This window comes from Astyanax mexicanus, chromosome 7 (assembly GCF_023375975.1).
Source record: "Astyanax mexicanus isolate ESR-SI-001 chromosome 7, AstMex3_surface, whole genome shotgun sequence".
Taxonomy (NCBI): domain Eukaryota; kingdom Metazoa; phylum Chordata; class Actinopteri; order Characiformes; family Acestrorhamphidae; genus Astyanax; species Astyanax mexicanus.
Genome location: NC_064414.1, coordinates 39,722,638 through 39,744,983, shown reverse-complemented (window position 1 = coordinate 39,744,983; position 22,346 = coordinate 39,722,638). Strand labels below are relative to the sequence as shown.

At 36.6% G+C, this 22,346-nt stretch overlaps 1 protein-coding gene across 3 annotated transcripts in view; it reads right to left on the bottom strand.

Moving 5' to 3' along the window:
* The window catches only part of LOC103037390 (inositol polyphosphate-5-phosphatase A), a 210,562-nt gene that overhangs the window by 136,488 nt on the left and 51,728 nt on the right, over nucleotides 1-22,346 (bottom strand). For 2 of the 3 annotated variants that reach the window (XM_022684630.2, XM_022684631.2), the window contains exons 2-3: nucleotides 17,875-17,916; nucleotides 782-882 (exon numbers count right to left, since the gene is read on the bottom strand). In XM_022684630.2, the coding sequence (XP_022540351.2) occupies nucleotides 782-882; nucleotides 17,875-17,916 (143 nt within the window). Of the gene's footprint in view, nucleotides 1-781; nucleotides 883-4,175; nucleotides 4,539-17,874; nucleotides 17,917-22,346 lie in introns of those variants that run through there. The other variant, XM_049481646.1, reaches the window with a different exon arrangement.

Below are 22,346 nucleotides of genomic sequence, written 5' to 3'. Positions count from 1 at the left end.
TAGCAATCAACAATAGAGAACATATTTATTGCAACTGTTAATGGAAAATCCCACTGTCCTCAACCTTTAACAAGCAGTGGCCCAATATCAAATTTTCCAGTCCCCTCAGCATTTCTCTCACAGGTTTCCCTGTCAGTTTCTACATGACCAACAGAGGGCACCACTGAACCCTCTAAAGTCATGCACTTGAACGAGAAATGTCTCACACAATAATCCTTATACAATATTACATTTTTACTTCTTTCAGATCTATATGACAGTCCAGAATATAATTACTACACGATGATCATGCTTGGAACCTATTAATGTATCTTGATGTATTTGTAATGTGTTTTTTGAACAACAGTCAGCTTCTGTTTAACGTTGCTTCTGAATTTGAATGGTTCACCTATATAAGGCAGGCTTATAGTGACCACATGTGAAAACTGCTACTATGCTCTGTTACTATGACCTGCATTCATTCTAATGAATCTAATAAGTTAAATATAATCCATTTATTCAATTATTTTATTCTTAGCTCTATCTTCTAAGCCAATGGAAACTATATATATATATATATATATATATATATATATATATATATATATATATATATATATATATATATATATATATATATATATATATATATATTTATTTATTTTTTTTAATTCACATTTATCTTCATACATGTGATGGTTTGAAGAACCTTTAATTAAAGAACCAAGGGACTATTCTGTTGCATTACTTAAAAAAAGTCATTTTTAATTTTTTTAAGATATTACAGTAGACTGAGACTTACTTCACGAAGCTGTCCACATGTGCCATTGATTCTTCGTAATTCTTCCCACCCACTTCTTGACAGTGTAATGCCACAAAGTGTGGTTTGTGTGTGTGCACCGTCTGTGGGAAACAAAAACAAACAATAAAGATTAATTTGTTTATTGATGTATTAGTACATCTATGATTTCTAATGTATGATTCTGCTTGACCTTACTCTGCTCTGGGACCAGCAGATTGTTTCAAAGTGACCTGAAACAAACTATTAAACAAACTTCATCAGTATCTGATGCTGTGTATACCACAAAGTCCACCAAGAGAGAGAGAGTGTGTGTGTGTGTGTGTGTGTGTGTATGTGTTTACTCCTGAGGCTCTGCGTACTTCTCGTTCACTCTGCACAATAGCATTCACACTTCATCTATCTTACACACACATCAACAAATGCAAACATACAGACTCTAACACACCCACACCCACCCACACACACACACACACACACACACACACACACACACACACACACACAAACACACACACACATTTTTAAAGTAACATTACAGTGTAGTTAAAAATAGCAAACATGCACTACATTACAGGGCAAAAGCCACAATACCCTATAATTTCTTTTAAGATATAATCATTACAAGCCTGCTGTTTTGCATTCAGAATCATCAGTTAAAGCTTGTAATACTGTGGGTTATCTTGGGTTCTCCAGTGGCACAACTGTAAGGATTTGCCCTCCCTTGCAAGACCTCTGTGATATAACAGCAAGCTATCTAGTTAATTTTTTGCAGATAAAGAATCTCAATATTTCCTACCAGCTGACTTATTAATCTAGGTTTAAAAAAAGACTGAGGAAAGAGAGAAAGAAAGAAAATACAGAGAGAGGGGAGGGGGTGGGGGTGTGCTGTAAAAGTAAACGTATGAGCGAGTGAGGAGACCTTGAGCATGGCAGGAGGTGAGCACCCTGCAGTCACATGACTGAGTGGTAAATGGTGTTTGCGTGTGCGGGCGAGGGAGTCCCGCTGTTTCGAGGTGTGACCTGGAACGGAAAATCCATACTGCAGTGAATTACAGCACTCATAGGCACTCATGGGTCGGGGCTTTAGATGCTGGGCAGGCCATAGATCACAGTCTACCGGGATTTGTGCGCCCCGGGGGGCTGTAAGGGCCGGGACGGGTGCAGGCTTTTAGGCCTGCTCCACTCGCCAGCCTGCATTATTCCCACTAAAAGCCAAATCAAATAAAGGTAATGTACAGCAATAACACTATGGATTTTCCATCAGCCTATAGCGTGCTACTTAGTTGGATGACCCTCGATAGACTGTAATATCTAGATTTCCAAACGGTTCTAAATAAGTAGACCTTTCAGACAAGAAGACTAGTGAGATCAGCCCCTTGTAGTCATTTTTTTTTTAAAGCTGTTTCCTCCCAGACCATCGTGTGTGTGTGTGTGTGCATGTGTGTTCATGTGTGTGTGTAAAAAAAAAAGTGGTTGCCCAGGTAAGTGCTTTGGGAGGAAAGAATGAGCAGTGATAAATGGTGTTGGGTGATTGGGTGGTGCCAGCACAGCTCTTTCCAAAGCTTCATTGGCATTCATCTCTGTATGTGTGTGTCCAGCAGTGAGCGCCAAGGCCAATAAACAGGCTGCTCTGCCCACAGGCCCACAGGAGTCAGACCTCACTTGGCACTACAGGAATATACTGCCAATAAAAAACATTAAGACACACAAAGTTGTTTATTATCCACCTCCTCTAAGTGAAGCTGCTTTATTATGAATCCACAATTTTGGTCCAATGTTGAACAAAAGACTCTACTTTTATATGTTATACTATATTTTTACTGTATTTTCTATCTGTATCATATTATCTGTCCTTTTTTGTAACTTCTGTGTACTGTGTATACCTGCTGCTACTAAATGTCCAGAATTTCCCTCTGGAATCAATAAAGTATCTATATATCATGCTAAGCGGTTAATTAATGTGGTCAGATTCCACCAGAGAGCTAAACTTTTCTAAAAAAGTAAATGTGTGCTGGCTCTGAGGTGTTTTAGTAGCACAAAAGGCATTTTGGCATTTTTCATTTAAAACTTCAGTACTTGACCTTACTTGACTCTTGACCTGACCTTAACTCTTGTTAGGATCAGATCACATTCACTATTCTAAAAGCTCAGAAAAACTGTTAGAATCTCCAGCTCAGCTGTTAGCACTGTAGCTAATCCACTATTGTATGCTTTATAACTAGAGCAATGAGTCCTCAAGCTAGATTGTAATATTTAAAAGATGTGCACTAATAAATAATAAAGATATATATATATATATATATAGATTCACATGAAAATGCACCAGGACAGTAGCCAGCAAGCTAGTGTGAACCATCTTTGCTCAGTAACTTTGCAAACTAGTAACATTTGGCTGTTGGTTTGTTTGGAAATATTTAAGTCTGCATTTCAGTCAAGCTGAAGGGGGTAGAAAGGTTAACTTTTAATTAAGCACCTGCATTGGTTTCAGGTGAGAGTAGGAGGGGTTCATGATGTGAACTCACTTCTGCTTTCCAGGAACACACTAAACTTCAGCAGACGACCCAACGTCTGGGGATCAAAGAAGTTTTTTTTTTTTGCTTGATTTGTATTAATTAACTAGTGATGGGACGATACACTTTTTTCAGCTCCGATCCAATACCGATATAAAACTGATATAAGATTGCCGATACCGATACAGATACCGATACTTTTAGTTTATTAATAGTACTATGATTAAGGTTAAATAATGAGGCTGAAACAGACCACACAGCCCTTTTAAGAGTATCCACAGGTGCATTTAATGTAAATGCATTCAAAAGTCATTTATTTGACACACTTCATATGCAATTACACAATAGTTTCCTTTCAAATAAAATGTTTGAATTTTTATTAAATATAAAAAAAGTAAAATATTAAATACGTTAAATATTAAATTCAGGGCATTTTTTGCAACGGTTGTGCAGGAGACTTTTATTTTGACAGGTAGCGAAGAGGATTAGCTGCAATAGCTAACGGCTAACTGGCGATTCTAACTGTATTTCCGAGCTAAATTAATCACTGTTTTTTAATAACAGATTGATTTCTTAGTGCTGGTTAGGGTTGGTAGGATCTGTGGTTTGATATTAGATGTGTATTATGGCTGTAGTTCACTTAAGATAGTTATTTATTACATTCACAATGCCGGAATGATTTTGCTAGCTAGGCTAACAGACTGCAGATCTTAATGGAGATGGCTAACGGCTAAGTGGCAATGCTAACTGTATTTCCGAACTAAATTAATGACTGTTTTTTAATAACAGATGGGTGTGTTTGTGCTGGTTAGTGTTTGTAGATGCTGTAGTTTTATAGGATATGTGGATTATGAATATAGTTTACTCCAGTCTGTAGTTCATACCTTCACAACACCGGAATGCAGCTGCTGTCAGTTCAGTGCTAGCTAGGCTAACAGACTGCTGGTGTTAATCTGTTTACCTCTCAGACGCTGACTTTACGTGTACCGTTCTGCTGTACAGCGTTTCCAAAGTGAAAACTCTCCAGATAATGGACTTTTTTTTGTAGATAAACAGCTAAAGTTACTCAGTCACCCGCAGACTGAAGCTGCTGGGGGTTCAGGGTAAACTGTTAAACTGGAATCCTGATCAGGGATGCGTTTTGTGTTAACGTTATGGCGGATTTATTGTTCGGCTCAAGCTTTGGACTGGAATATGGATCGGTAAGTGGATCGGCAGCGCCCGCCCGATATCCGATTCGTCGGATTACGTTAATATCGGCCCCGATACCGATATTATATCGGATCGGTCCCATCTCTATAATTAACATTATACTTTATTACCAGCCACGGATTTTGCATCCTGTTGAAGTGTTTAGAATCCAGGTACAATCTCTCATTTATACAATTATTGGAAATGTACTTTAATTCAGTGTATATATTCATGTATATTTTGTGATCTCCTAAAAGAATGTACACCTAACAGGTGTTTCAGCATCATGATGTAACATTAAGCACAACACAAACAATATTAGAGACAATATTTAAAATATTTATGTTAAATTAATAAATATCTATATATATATTAGTTTTATATTTTTATGCAGAAAGTTCTTGTATCAATATGTGTATCAGTATCAGCACTTGAAACCACGGTGTGAATTGTATGTACTAAGCTACTCAGCCAGTGAGCTGATCAGCTTAATAACCAATTAAGACCAGCAGCCACAAGGCTAAAGACATCCATACTTTTACATCCATATTTATTGTAATGCAGTCTTAAACGTTGCTAAATTAAGTTTTTTTTTTTCTCACTCATTGGCACTCTCAACAATTTCGAATTTTTGGATTATTTGAAAAATGGGAAGCAGCAAGACTCCCCATAAATTCCATTTACATACTATTCAGGCATTTCTAAGATATGACTTAAATTTTATAAATTGGTGATGCTGCTGAACTTAGTGAGAATATCATTTTAAAACATACTTAAGGACTTGCACACAAACAAACCCAAATACATCACGCAAAACTGATGCAACCCTGGCCTGATTTGAAAAGAAATGTCATCCGAGAAAAAGTCCACAAACTAGTGTCTATATACATATATCTATTACACATTTATGGTCATATACATATGAATGAATCCCTCTGCGGAAGTAAACACTACTGTAGAAGTCATGCTCTGTGTTTGCAGATGGGAAGTGGCAAAAAAGGGCTGTGCTAAAATAGTGATGATTTTTCCAGCACCCTGTAACACACACACACACACACACATACACACATCCTCCAGCAGCCAAGATCACGGATACAGAATAGTAGTAATATTTGCCAAAGAGGAGTGTATTCCCTCCATCTGTCTGTAAAATGTTTATACTCGTATTCCTGTGCACTGGATCTTGCACTAATCGTTGTTTACTCTGGGTACTGGGTACACGGGCTGTTTGATGGGCAAACAGATGAAGAATTGACAGAAATTCAAACCGTGACTTTCACGTCATGTGAGTAACCAAAGCCCAGGGGGCATCACCAATGACTGTCTCTAAGGCAACACTGCCATTGGGTACACTTATTACAAACATCATACATATTTCATTCTGTAAATGTTTTTATATAAGTATTAGTTTGTATGACTGGGGGGTGAGATGATGTGTGTTTACCAGATGGTGTGAAAGAGGCCCCTACCCATCTGTCTACATTGTGTCTTTTTCACCTGATCAAACACCTGCTCAGCATTTGTGCATATTAGTATTAAAAGATAACTGCTTGACAAAATATATCTGCACCATACAGATATATAGATCTGAAGGATATTTCAAACTGATATTTAATTATGTACTTATTATACCCCAGAAGGGCAGAATGTACAAGTGACTCTGAATTACTGCACTAAAAAAATATTTGATTTATTTTACTGCATTTATAAATCTATAGAAATAAAAAAGCTACAGTGATCTGACACAGTAACCCATTTTCCACATTTTGTCAACAAGTTCTAGCAATGAGGAACAATCAAGAGCCTTTATAGGCTTTTAGCGATAGCGTAATACATTCAAAACAGAAATCCCATCTAATTTTATAGTTAATTTTTAATTAATAGAATTGTGTTTGTCATGTTTTGATTTTTGTCGGTAGTTTGAATGATGTGATACTGACATTTATAAAATTCTAATAAAAACAGAAACAGGGAAGTCTATGCTCTCGGCCAAAATAAGAGAAAAAGTTATATTTAAATAGCTGACATTCAATATCATATATAATGGACACATAGGGGCATGCCAGAGATCCCTGACTCATAGCACTGTTTGATTCATTTAACAGTATTACATTGAATAAAACATATTGGTAAATCAAATGACAGAAAAATAAGCGAAAATAAGCCTGTCTTTGTAGCCCAGCTAACATTATTATTCTAGCCCAGCACAGTTTGTGTCTATGAGCCTATGTTGTGTTAGACGTGCACCAGCACATGATCAGAATAAAACAGTTTAGAGCAGCATGGAGTTTAATTGGTTAAATTTAAAACTAGAGGTTTGGGAAATTTTCGATTCTTAGATGCATCGCGTTGCGGAACATGGACACTTTTAAATAGATACACAAATGACAAAAAAACGATTTTCTAGACGTTAGCTGAGAACGTAATGATGACAGAACACAAAAAACATAACTCAGCAGAGTGGAAGCATTGCGCCCGGACAGTCTGTGCTGTGCACATAACAAAGACCGAGATGGAAGAGCAGCGAATTCAAACCCTGGCCCAGTAGCTGCGCTCAGTGGCCCGCTGGCCCTATGTGCGATGCGGAGTGATTGCGGTGGAGTAGCTGCGCCCAGTCCCTCGCCGTTTTTTTTTTATAATTAACTTAAGTTAAGGCAAAAACTAGACAACAGGGGATGGTCACAGGTGTGCAGACTTAAACAGGTGAGGTAAATCATGAAATGAGGCCTACAGAAAGCAATGACGCTCTTAAAAAAATGCTAGTGTGAAAACGCTCTCAACGTGACACAAGCATGTAAAGCTTCCTGATCCTGAACCTTTAAATCATGACCTTTTTCTTGAAGTTCAAACAAAGCAGAATCCCTTAAATGTAAATGCTGCGTGGTTTAGATGACTCACAGCTCTGGCCACCACAGCCAGCTGTCCTGCAAAGCCTGTGGCCTCTGGGTGTGTTGCCATGCAAATCAGTTCTAAGAGATCAGAGATCATGCTCCTCACCTTGAAACGATGCCAAGCCTGATGCCAATCACTGTTTATATTACAGCCTAACACTGTTACGACCATAATCATTGTACCTATTCTCTCACAGACAGACAAACAGAGCCTTTGCTTTGGCTTCCAGTGGCATGCTGGCAGAACTGACAGCTAAATAAAACCATCTAAAAGACACACAGCACATAAGATAGTAAAACTCCACTGTAAAAGCCAGCAATAAAGCTTTAATGACCATTTACACACAGACAGACACAGTGCACGATTCCACCACTGGCTGAGTGGAAATATTTTTATACAGGATATTACACCCAAGCTCCAAAACCTTAAACCCCAGATTTCTTTCTAATTAGTTTAATAGGACTCATGTTTAATTAATTCCAGTGTCTGGATCACATATTCTGCATATTACAAACATCCAGGGTCAGTTTCAAAATGAGGAATTAACCCTAGTACTCATGGATTGCCAATGAAAAAGATTTGATATCACAATATCGATATTTGTACCATCTTTATTGATGATGAAAGGGTATATGTGGGGGAAGCTGTGGCTTTAAAGGTTAGAGAAGAGGCTTTGTGACTGGGGGGTCAGTGGTTCAATCAACGAGGTGTCCACAGTTGAGGTGCCCCTGAGCAAGGCACCCAATCCTCAAATGCTCAAATCTGCCCTAATCAAATTTTATACTTTCACCATTCACTGGTCTGTAGTTATGATTACTGGACCACATAAAGGCAAATCACACGACTAAGCAGCCACATCAGTGAAAGAGCCACATCTGCTCCCTAACCATAAAAAAAAACACTAACTCTTAAAGCCCTGGTTCATGTAGCAAACTGGCCAAGTTTGTGATTTTTTTTTTTTTTGCATTGAAGACATATAGTGCAAACTGGAGCATTTTAATCAATATAAGAAAAACACGAGACAGGCAGGCAGAGAATAACACGAGGCACGAGTCCTACTACTAAATTAGTAGGCTAGACCTTCTTCTAAAGAACAAACGTATCAAGATATATTAATATATTCATACTCCCACCCATTAAGTGACACTAAATGCCATAGATAGTAGTTTATATAGATTTGCAAAATGCAGCCTCTTTTGCATATAGAAAATCATATAAAAAAATATTTGAAACCTTTTAATGCAAAATAACCAGTACAACAGCACCATCAGAGGAGATCATTTCCTGTTCAAGTTCACATGGGTAAGAGACACTGATGGAATAGTTTTGTTGACCTCATTCCTAATTACGTTTTTTTCTGTAAAACTCTTTCTGTGCAGCAAGCTGAGGCTATGCGGTACTATACGGACAGTGAGAGAGAAAGAGTGTGTGTGCTTGTGGATGTGTGCGAGCGTGAGTGTGAGTGAGTGTGTGTGTGTGTGTGTGTGTGTGTGTGTGTGTGTGTGTGTGTGTGTGTGTGTGTGTGTAAACTCGTCCAAGCATGCACTCGCAGCCAGATCATAGTTTAGAGTTCTACCAGTCACCCGTAGTGTTCTCATCAACAAAGCAAGCAAGAGAGAGAAAGAATGAGACAGAGATTGAGAGATTTCCATGACGTCACTCGCATGAGGCCTGGCAAGAGCTTACAGGCCTTCCCCAGTACTCTCTGAACGAACACACACACACACACACATAGATACACACAGACACACACAGTCATAAGACAAGAATCACTCTCAGGCTGTTCCTGTTAACCTCAGAGAGCTGGTCCACTGTGTGCGCTGCAGCAGTGTGTGAGAAATGCAGGCGACTTGCATTCTAAAGCCCTCATGCATCTCTATTTCCCCATCTCTTAATCTCTCCAACAAACAGAGCAAAGAAAGGAACTCAACCTTCATTTTACTATATACACTATTTAATAACCTGTAAACTAAATGTGTTCTCTCTACAGTTTCTCTGTACATTTTACAGAATTTTATTTAAATCTAGGAAAAGAAAAAATGCAAATGTACATTTGAACTTAGCAAAAATTATTAAGAATCTACAACATACTGTACCTAAAAATACTTAACGTACTTAACACTGAACATCTCAAAACCATAAGTAAAAAAAAAATATTTCTTTTTCTAAATAATTTGGCCAGAAACTTGAGACATGAAAAAGCAGGAACAGACAATACTTTTACATGTCAAACAACAAGTAAGGTGTGCTGAGACCTGACGCGGTTGAGGACTGTATCTTTTATTGGTTTATATATGCAGTCTGATTGGTGTTAAATGTTAGCATTAAGTGCTAGCAACATTAGCATCACGGCTCCAGAACTAGAACTAAACGCAAAAACATGCTTCAGGCACAAAACAAGAAAACTTTGTTTATAAGGGGTGATTTGAATTAACTTACAGTTTTAATTTACAATATATTTAGCTCAATATTTCAGTAAACTGTTTTGGCGGTTTGTTTTAACCCTTGTGTGGTGTTCGGATCTGTGGGACCGGTTTTCATTTTTCATCAAATGATACAAAAAGAATATTTTTTCTAACTCAAACTCATTGGCATTGGCTCATTTTTTGTGAAACACATTTTCGATAAACACACACTGTCCGCCAAGGGCGAATAAACATTGCTTCATTTGTAAATATGAAACTAAACAAATTTTCTACTCATATCTTGAGTTTAATTCATTTATTTCACATTTTATTAAAAAACTAATAAAAAAAAGAGTAGCACTTTTTGAAAGAAATGTAACATAAGAAAGGTAAAGGGCAAATATTAACCATGGAAGCTGTTTATATTGCTTGCAATTTAGGTGAAGCAAGCATGTGTAAAGCATTTTAATGTAAAATTGCTTAATTTTGCAAGTAACAAAGTAAACGAGTAACAAAAATATGAACACCACACAAGGGTTAAATATATATTAGGTTCAGGTTTTATGAGCTAACAATAATATTTGTCTGTTTTAAAAAACAGCTGTTAATTATTTGGATTTCCCTTAAAGGTGAACTATTAAAACACTATTAAACACTGTTGTCTCTTAAAAAAAAGAGAGAATAAAAACCAAACATGGGATTGGATCAAATCCAAAATCTTGTCTCTTGCACTTTGGAAACATCTGAAGATTAAGGAAGCAAGAATTTAAAAATTAAAAGTAAATGCTAGGCATGACCAAGCACCTGAAAATGAATGTCTTTTTTTCCACAAGCGTAATGTTATGGTGATTAGCATGTTTCACTTAGAGAAAAAAAACAGGACTGTAAATAACTAAAAGTGAAAATACGGATTTCCCTCAGGGTAAATAAATATTAAGTAAAAAGAAAAACAAAAAAACAAAATTCTGATCAAACATAAACTGTTGGAAATTTGTTTGCTAAGTTTCTAATGACCCACTTTCTAGATCATTAGTGGTAAAACAAAGTCAAGTGGAAAAACGCACGAGTGACACACTAACCTCAAAGCCCTCGCTCTGATAAGACACTGTATGGCAAAATATGTGGTAAAACCTAATGCTGGGCTGCTGCTCACAGAATGACAGGCTGCTGTATCAGGTTTACTGATCAGAGGTAGGGCTGGGCGATATGGAAAAAAATCTTATCACGATATAGTTTTCCATACCAGCCGATATCGATATGTATCACGATATAAATCAAATCACTTTCTGCTACACTTAAAGGTTTCTTTTTACTCATAAGTGACAGAATAAGGGAGTTATGGCCAAAATCACTAGCAGACTCAGAGCCTTGAGGACAGACACTAGGATGTTCACAACTTGCCAGGTGGGTACAAGGTGCTCAGACAACTTTTAAATTAATTTTAAAAAGTCATTATACATCCACACAGGTCCGGAACCCCCCCCCCCCCACACACACACACACACATGTATGGCCCTTAAAACAAGTACAAGGGGACTATATATAAACTATAAATAAAATTCAGACCCTTTACATTATTTGTCTGTTTAAATCAAATTGCAATAGCAATTGGATTTTTTATGAAATTATGTTTAATCAAGGTTTAGATTATTCCCCTCCCTGAATGCAGGCAACTATATAAAGCAAAATACAAGAATATATCACACAGTTTTGGTCATATAAAAAGTATATACTACATATGTTTTACTGTTTTTCTATTTTATATTTGCTGTTATTTTGAGATTATTTACTGCTAATGTTTATTAAAATAATAGCCTTTAAGTTTTGCTGCATTTAAATTATGCTAAAATTTAAATAATTCAAAGCAAGTGACCTGTAATGGAGGTGGGACAAATAAAGCCAAGTTTCTGAAATGATTCACTTCTACTGCAGTACAGATTAATACTAACACTACTGGCTTTCAGTAGACTAGAATTACATTACTCAACAAGTGTACTTGTCTGAGCATGCAGTTCATCGCGCTGCCTGATCGTGTGCTGCGCCTGTTCACAGCGCTACTTAAACGGGAAATAGAAAATAAAGTTTATCGAATCCTATCGTCCGGCTTATCACAGTTATCGCGATATATAATTTCCTCGATAATTATCGATATCGTTTTATCGCCAAGCACTAATCAGAGGACATGGCAGAAATAATCGTCGACTAATCTGAAAAATAATCAACAAACTACCAAAGCAGACAACCAAAATAATCATTAGTAGCAGCCCTAATGTAACATCCTGTCAACATAAACAGCTCCATTTTTAAATGAGCATTAAAAAGATATATATGTAAGGAAACATCCCCAGTACTATATATCTTCTTATAGTCTGGATTTCTTTCTGTTTAAACAGCACCATGTGTGTTAGCTCAGAAAGGGCTGTAATTTCACATCCCCTGAGAAAAAGATCTGAAGTTCAGCCTCGAAGATAACAGACACAAGCATGTGTGTACCCACAGTGGACAGGTCAGCAGCAGATGGTGAGCAGAGCGATAAGGAGACACACACACTGCCTAGAACTGCCTCTAATCACTCAGCTCAATTAAATACCAGCTGCGGTAATTCCAGGAAACTCTCACTGTCCAGCACACACACACACACACAAAAACACACTCTTCTACATTGCTTAGTGTTTTTGTTTCTTTCTTGTCCATTTACATACCAACCGGATAACATATATGATGTATGCCACAGAAATGGTTAATTTATATCAGCAGTGACAGATCCCTAAAAAAAACACTGTTTAAATACTTTCCAGTAGGGGTGAGAATCTCCAAGCACTTTTAGATTTGATTCGTCAGAGGTCTGCGATGCGATTATAAAATGATTATCGATGCGTCTTGGTAGTACATTATCTGTAGCAATCCATAATGAATTAACTTTAATGTTATTTTAATTTAAAACTCAATTTTATTAATTTTGGGCCATTTCGCCTACCCCTAATCACAATACAATAAAATATTATTGACTTGCCCCCCGTTAGACTCACTTCATATTAGCTAGCTCAAATAACAGAAGTGACTAGATAATACAGCCTGATGATAAGAAAACCCAGGAAGAGAGACAGTAGCTATATAATTTACAAGTTTATAACTCAAAGTTATGATTTTTACAGCCATGATGTTGACACTCGCAATCACAGTATTACCAGCAGAAGGGTCAAAACAAGAACTGGAGGAGGAAAAGAAAAAAAGAAGAAATAAACCTAGATGTTCCATAAAGAAACCCAAGCTCAAAATGACAAAATTTCATGACAAATGTCAGTCTGGACACTACAGCTTAACATGCTATTGGCAAAGGATGTTACCAAAAAAATGTATAAACAAATCCACTCTTCTATAGCTTTACACCTACCAGTATCCACAAACACCACACCACACTTCACCTTCTTCATTCTGCTCACTGTAAAGCACTCTTCTATTTTCTGAGGCCTTCAAACAGTCAATATCATGTCATTTTGAATGTTCTTTTGTAATTAGTGCTGGACCAGCAGCATAAATTCACTACTAAGCCACTGCTAATGACACACTTGTCTTCTTAAAAATAAACCTGCTTCACACGGTTCTTAGAGGGCTGCAACAGACGAACCACTTTTAGTTCTATAAACATCCATGTTTGTAATACAGATTTGAGTGTGAAAACATTTACTTCAAATTAAGAATGATGTTTAGACCTTTAAAAAGATCTTAACCCCTCCTCGACCCAGAAAAATCACATCACAAGTGGTCACAAGCTGTTTGCAAGCAGGAAAGGTTGAAAATCTGCCAAACTATAATAAAAGGACTCATGGCTGGCTATAAAAAAGCTGCTTATTAGGGCTGTGTGTGGCAGGATTCTTAACATGTAAACAGATCATTGAAAAATTAATGTTACATTTTTGAAAATCAATACAGCATTGCATATTGCGATATGATCCAATTTTTTTTTTATTATTCTTCACTCCTGCTACTTATACAGGGCAGACCTGTCACAATAAGCAGTTTTATTTACCAAAAACTAACACAGAACTAATAGTGGTCAACAATGATATTTTTCATTGTTAGAGCATCTTATGGCAGTTTTATGTCTTCATAAAACAGTAAACAGTATTAACGTATTTAAACAATAATTTTAAAGGGAACTTTCAATTTGATATTCAATGGAATATTTCTTAGTGCTGTAAATGTTAAAGTTAAAGCCATGCGAGCTGTGCTACACACTAGCATTCATTTCCTCCATTAAAGCTCCTGTGTCTGAGCTTCGTTTGTCTTTAAAGCTAAAACTCTCTCTAAAACCTTTACTCAGCATATTAAACAATTCAAATAAAAAATATTCAATATATAATAGATATAATAATGTAAAAAAGCGGCTCTCCCCACACACTTATTTTTGTTTCCGTCTCAAAATACAGAGGAGCACCAGCATTTATACCTTTTAAAATCATGATTTTAATAATGAAAAAAAAACATTTTAAGCAACCGACACCAACATAAATATAATTTCTCTTTACCACTCTTTAAATTCTGTTCAAATCTTATATGTCTTAAAAAGAAAAATGTCTTAATGTGATTCATGTTTTCAATCGAATGACACTACTAATATTTAAACATATTAACTGGAATATAAAAAATATCACACATTACAAAACAAATATGATAACAAATACACTATTTTAAACCAAAGTTTACATGTCTACTAATTCATGTTAATGGGCTCTACTACTGAGGTAAGCAAAAATTACTGAGATGACAACTGTTAGGACTCATCAAAGGTGCCCAAATGTAGCCGGAGGCCGTATTCCTCTTGTATAAAACTGTAAATTGTAGATTGAAACCCATAAATAATATTTATAATTTAATATAAAAGTCATCTTCTTAAAATAATAAAGAAGTGCTTCATTTTGCACTTTTTGCCTTTTGAAAATGCTATTCACAGTAACAAACTCTTCAGATGTTAACGGCAGGTATGAACAGCGTCTTTTTGACTGTCAATCAGTTTCAAGTGCTAAAAATGAAAGTTTACAGGGAGTAAAAACAAATTTGTTCCGGCGTTTGATATGGAAATACTGTGGGGACTGAGGTTACCTGCTGTAAAACTGCGGCCTTTCATAAAATGCAAATGCATTGTTTTTCTAAAACTCGCCCAGATCATTACTGGACTAGACATTTAGCAAGATAAGCCCTGCTCTAGCAAACAGAGAACATTAACCAGCTCAGCCCACCCACAGAGCCATTCACCATATAACTCAGCTACGCAGCACTAATCAATCATACACACGATTATTCACACACATGGAATCACTGTTCACAGATCTTAACAATATGTTTAGAATTAGGCTGTAATGTATAAATTCATTATAAAATGCCACTCCTGTGTGGACTTTGGCACAGGTAGTAAATCATTAGTAAGAAGCTAAAAATAGAAATGGACAGTGCTTCTAAAGTGACAGAGAAAGATGTATATAGTTTTAATAAAACAAATATTCAGATAATTTATAAATAACAGCAAAGTGATCTATATTCAAAGCATCATATTCTGTATTAGATCCAAATAAACATGATTATTATGCTCACTTTTTAATGAAAGTGCAGCTGGAGACATGGTTAAGAGCAAATTATCACAATATCCTTTAATGTAATTACAATACATAATTCCAATAGTAGTGCATTAATTATTACAAACCACTTGTTCTAGTAAATAACTTCTTTTTTTCTTTTTTTATCTGCAGCTAGTGCTTATGTTTTATTTCATTTTGATGTTTTACTTTATTTTATTTGTAATATTGTTCACTTCTGTGTATTTACTGCACTATTGTACAGAGTCCTTGGGTACCTTAAAAGGCTCTAAATTATTATTATTATTATTTTCTTTTTTACATTATTATTATTATTATTATTATTATTATTATTAACCCAATAACTCATATTAACCCAATAACTCAAAAATATCTAACTTTAATTTAAATTATTTTAAATTATTTAATAACATCACAACTTTCCAGCAAAATCAAAACCCAATAATTAACTTAACTTTATTAATATATTAATAACACCCAATCATAACTCCAAATACACTTAACCCAAAAATCAAGTAATTCATGTGTTTACATTATGTGCTAAACATCTCAGTGGCAATGTGCACAGAGTAAAAAAAAACATGAAAAATAAACCAGGATTGTAAATTTGTAAATAAAACACACTGTACTGAGAGGATCTTTGTATAATTTGACTGCAGACCATGTGTCAAACCACAGGGCCTCGCACAGCTCTGCTACATCAAGGCAGCATATTCATTGGGTCATATTCATTTTTCAGAATCGCTGGCAGGTCTGTTTACAATATCCCAATAGACAACAACGCTGTTCAAATTCAAAAACAAGTGGCTCATTAAAAAAAGCACAGTTCCATAGCCAATAGGCCCAATCTGACACTTTAAAAAAAAACCACCCACCTACAAATTGGCCACATGGTGGTGCTGAATAGTTTCCTGTAGAGGCCAGTAGTGGTCAAACATCTTTTTTTTTTTACACAAACTTTTCCTACTTTGAGAGTACATATGATCACATAGGATCTTGTAATTGTTATTCCATTTCCAAATCTACTGCCAATCACCATCTTAAAAGATAAAGAAATGAAACCATTGGTTAGGGGGATTCTGTGCCAACCTGGTCATTAAATGAACCAGTTCTGCTTATAGAAAGTTGGACACAGGTATGGGTCAAAGTGAAGGTCAGGAGAGTCAGACACAGGTAGTGCTGCCACTCAGCAGCGAAGATTAATCATTTCTGTGTGGGCCAGAAGGGTGGGCTACATGTGTAGGGTCACAGTGTGGAGGGCATATGTTTGTTTTTGTGTTTTTTAGGCCAAAGCCTTATTCTCCATCATGCCATACTGGGACCCAGGCCCTGCTAAATACTGCTGTTGTATTTTAAGCATACAGACACACACAGGCACACACACAGACAGAGACACACAGACAGACAGACACACAGACAGACACACAGACAGACACACAGACAGACACACAGACAGACACACAGACAGACACACAGACAGACACACACACACACACACACACACACACACACACACACAGACACACACAGACACACACAGACGGACACACAGACGGACACACAGACGGACACACAGACGGACACACAGACGGACACACAGACGGACAGATACACACACACACACAGAAACACACACAGACAGACACACAAACAGACACACACAGACACACACACACTTTTTAACTCTCATTTGACCTATCCTGTTCAACTTCTGTCTCCTGATGTCTCATTGCCCTCATTATTTGAATCTTTGCTTCTACTGTAGTACATCAAGACACATTCAGCATTTTTGGCGTTTCTGCAATCTGTACTATAATCAGGCTGTTCTGTCATACTCACACACACATTCTTACACACACACACACACTGTTACACACAAACACTGTTACACACACACACACACACACACACACACACAAACACACACACACCATTCTCTTTTGCAACCAACTTCCCCCAGCAGTCAGTGGAAAAAGCTGCGGTTTCTCAGACGCTTGCTACCAGATCAAAGGTAAGATATAAAGGGTGTGCGAGAGTATATGTATGAGTATGAGTGTGTGTGTATGTGTATGTGTCTCACAAGACACGCAAAACACAAGTTATGCTTGCGTTTGAACAATGCATCTGAAACCCATCCGAGCAAGGCTTTGTGTAAGGTCAGGCATTAGAGAGTCTTACTGTAGACCAGTACACCAGTGTCTGATTTTGAGCTTGTACTCACTCAAACAAAACAAAACAAAACAAAACAAGAATAAAACTCCTCTCCTTCACACAGTAGAGCCGTTTCCCTCAGCTCAGCTGCTGAGACCACCTGGAGGAGAAAGTGGTGATGTCATGAGAGAGAGCCAGCGGTGGAAACTTGCATCACTGCCAAGAAGAAATTTCAACTTCACTGGGATCAGCTCAGGCTACCGGCCAGTAAGCCTGGAAGCTCCATCCACTGCAGGTGCTCAACATCCCTTATAAGGCAGAATATTAGGAACAGCTAGCTTAAAGCTTACCTGATAGAATTCCCTCAGCCATGTCTTCTGCAGGTTTGTTGGCTGAAAAAAAGAAGAGAGAGAAAGATAATGAGGAATTTTTGAAATAGCAACAGAGAGTATTGAGACACCTGCTCATTCATCATTTCTTCCATAATTAAGGCTTTCTTTCTACTAGATGCTACTAGTATTTGGAGCATTGCTGTAAGGATCGGATTGCAATCAGGTGTAGATGCATTACTCTAGCCCATACTTTGCCTTAGGCATCATGGCAACAGGTTACAGTTTATCTGCTTTACAATATATAACACTTCTGTATAGGGACCAGACAAGCTGTGTGTGCACATTTGCACATATGTGTCAGCAAGTTGTACAACTTAACATAGATGAATGCCTTAATTAGAAAGCATGTCCACAAATATCTGATCATAAAGTGTAGCATCAATCGTTTGGGGAGGCTTTACAATCACAATATACTTCTTCATTTAGGATGACACAATATAATTCTGATATTGATATAAACAATATAAAAGCCACCACACTTGGTGTATTTAACTGCATGCTGATGGGATTTATTAGACTGATGGTGCTGGATGATATGATAAAAATATTATGTGGCATATTCTGTTGAATCGGTGCCATTTCTGTCCCCAGAGAATTACATGTATAATTGTTCACACAAAACAACTTTAAAATAAATTGTATTATTAAGCATAGTGTGTTGCACATTGACCTAATAGCACAAATAAGAACACATATCCAAAAACTACTAGCATTTGTTAACTGTCCCCATTTTACAACTTCAAACTTTACTATAAAATATAATTATTAAAATCCTACAGAGATGTTTTTGCATTGTTGTGTGTGTCCAAATACAATCTAAGCTTTAAAATATTTTTTCCATAACAAATCAATAATATTTAGGTTAAAATACACATTTTAATTGTTTCCCTGGGTTTCAATTATTCCTGTTACCACAACACATTACCGCATCTGAACAATCTGGAACATTTTACAAGTCACATCTATAACAGGAAGTTACATCAGTTGGTTCTTCTGAAGATCACGGGAAGACCAAAATTAAGTTCCCTCTTTTGTTTTTCTGTATATTTGATCTTATTGTAACTATGACTGAGGAGCTCAATCTCAATACTCACTCCTGGTACCTAAATAATTCTTAGATTTTATTTGTTTATTTTTAAAATACAAATTTTGGGAAAATCACTAGAATGTGCTCAGGTTCCTCATGGTATTAGCTTTCCGACATTTAGCTATTTTCATGTTTTTGCTAATTCTATGCTAAAACTCATTCCTATTACTTTCATTCCTGTTACTCAAAACATAAAAAGTAACAGAAAGGAGTGCCAGTAACAGGAGTGAGTGCCAGTAACAGGAGTGAGTGCCAGTAACAGGTGAGTTCCATGATATTTGAACATGCAGTCAACTATTTCTTTAAAATAAATTTCTTGAGAATAAGTCCAAGGAATTAGTGGACATGCTTGATGTTGTTCACACTCTCTCGTGATGCACTGATAATATAATTCCAAGATATTCCTAAAAAAGTATGTTGTTGATACAATAAAAAATGTTTCACAATACAATAAAATATTGATATATTGCCCAGCTTTTGCTGTTAGTGGAACTGTGTTCACTGGAACGGTGGTGCTTCATCCTGTACTTGAGCTGAGTTTGGGAGTTGTGGAGGTGATATGATCATCCAGCATCCTGACCACTCTAACACAATTTAGTTGTCACTAAATGTAACTACATCCTTTCCACAAATGCAAAAAGTCTTCCTTGGACATTAGAAACAGTTACTGCACCAAAAGCAGGGATAAACTCGAGCAAAAGCAGGATCTTGATAAATCCTACATTACACAAGAAACAATGAATGAGCAGATGTCCCAAAACTTGTTAGAAATCTACCACTGAAGAAGATTTATGGATGTGTGTTTGTGCACCTGTCTGAGTTTAGTGTTAGTGTTAGATAGAGTTCTGCTGGACTGATGTCATTAAAAAGATGCAGTATCTCCACCACTTCAATATTCCTGAGTAACTTAAACCCTGAATCCCAGACAACCAGAAGACTGCAGACCTGTTCCCATAGCAACCAATTCCCAAAACATAAACTCATGTTCGAAGAAGCGGTCCTGGGCAGCCTCGACTGAACAAGTCAGGAAAGCCGCTGCTTTACTCACTGCAGTATTCCGGCCTGACCCGGTACACTATTTCCAGCAGCAGAAAAAAAAACAGACGTAGAGCGGTAAATATAGAGACAGGGAAAGTGAAGTAGAAAATAAGACAACACTGTTCCCATGGGTGCCCCTGCCTTTATACACTCTCTCTCTCACACACACCCTGCAGAGTGCACAGGGCTATATAAGGACATGAGGAACCTTGTTGTGAGGGGGTGGGAGGGACGGAGTGAAGGAGAGTGAGTGTTAAAATTGGGAATACACTAAATATGGACTGTAGTTTAAAAATGAAGGGCAATGAAAGGCAGTGGTGCTCCACCTGCACTTTGTGTACGTCTTGCTGCTTGAGACCGAGAATGTGAATGTGTGCTTCAGAACCGCATGGAGTTACAAGTGTTACAAGAAAAGTTTGCACCCTTAAACGAAAAGTTCAAAGAAGGAGGAAAAGAAAATTCTAAACATGACTGAACTTAAACATGATCTAATAATGCAGCTTTTCACAGATTTCTGTAGAATTTCTTCCAAATTGAAAATAAATAAATATCGATACTGTATTTAAATATTATGTTTTGCAATAGTGTTTAAATTTTCACAACCACAGTATCAAAATTAAATGAATAGTTTATATGTAAAAACTGGTGGTAGACAGTGCGTTTTTCTTGCCAATCAAGACAAGACAATCAAGTCAAGACCACTGCTACACCAATAAAGTTTTCACAATTTATTTCAATTATACTTACTATAAAACTTAGCTACCAAATATCAATTATAAAATCCATAATATAGAATAGAAATGAAAGAAATGAGTTTCTCCAGTAGTAAGACATTAACTGCCTACACTCAAATTACATGGACAAAGAAAAGGGAATAAGGGAAACAGAGAAAATATCCAAAATTTTATTCATACAATACACACTACACACTCAGCTTAACCAACTATACAGTTTTGTACATGCCAGAATTACTACAAGTCTACTTCCTTACATTAATTGCTGCTCAAATCCTCAAATCACCAATGTTCAATGTTCACTTGTTCATTTTCATCCTGACATTCGCTCACAATGGGCAGCTATGGCCAAGTCTTTTTTTTTTTTTTTTAACAAAGACGATTAAAGCTTTTTTCCAGGACTTCAGAATGGATAGTGGCTGCACTTAACAGCCCCCAGTGTGTATAAGTGAAATATACACACACTGTCCAAAGTCCTCAGCTCTTCAAAGCAAATGAACAAGATCTCTCGTTTCAAACTAACACAAAAAGCTATTTTCAGTGTCTGAAAAGTTCAAGAACCTCAAGTACATTAAAGATACTTAACACCACAGTATCTTCCACAATCTTTTAGCAGGGGTGTATCAATGCAGCATAATTCGATTTAAAATATACCTTATAATGACAACATTTGGAACAAAACCATCATTTACCCATAACACATCACAGAGAATAGGCGTTCTATTAATTATCACATGGCTTTAATGAAAGATGAATCGTCTTCATCAAGAGGCCCGCATCACCTTTCCCAATCCTAAGGAGTCATATGTTTGATTTAGACACATGCAAGACTTTCAAACATTAATTCAGAATAATAAAGAATAAGTCCAGAACAATCTGCCATCACATAAATGAAACCTTTCACTCCTGCAATTTAAATCCAGTGAAACCAGACTCTGGTTTGTTTTCACTGTTTGTGTGATTCATTTGGAAATCAGAGAATATCATAATTGTTTTAAGTTATAAAGTGATATCAGGAGCAGTACATCTTTCATTACACTCAGAAGAACAGCTAAACCTGCAGACTCATTTACTCAAACAAATGTGCTCACAAAAGCTTCTCAGGAAGATCCAAAGATTTTTGGCCTGTGCTCACAACAGTTAGTAAATGAGGCCCAAAGGGTTTCTACCATAAGAGCAGAACAAAACCACCATCTGCCTGCATTAAGCACTCTGTCTATGTGACTGCCACATTACTGTTTCGAGTGGGCCACTAAACAGAACAAGAACAAGAAAACTCCACCAAACAAAACAAATCTTTCTAGCATTAGTTTCTACATGCAGGAGCCTATCTACAGATAACTCATGCAGCTAAACTATTTGCATATCATAAACAAATTATCTACCATGAATGTGGTAAGCAATATGGACATGATAAAATATACACTATGTAGATGCAGGCAAATAATGATATCTAAGTAATTACCCATTTACTTAATCAGCTGAGGCACCAAGATACCAAAACATATCACCCACATAAACCACAAACACCAGCTCGCAAATTAAGAAAAAAGTGTAATACAAACCACAAA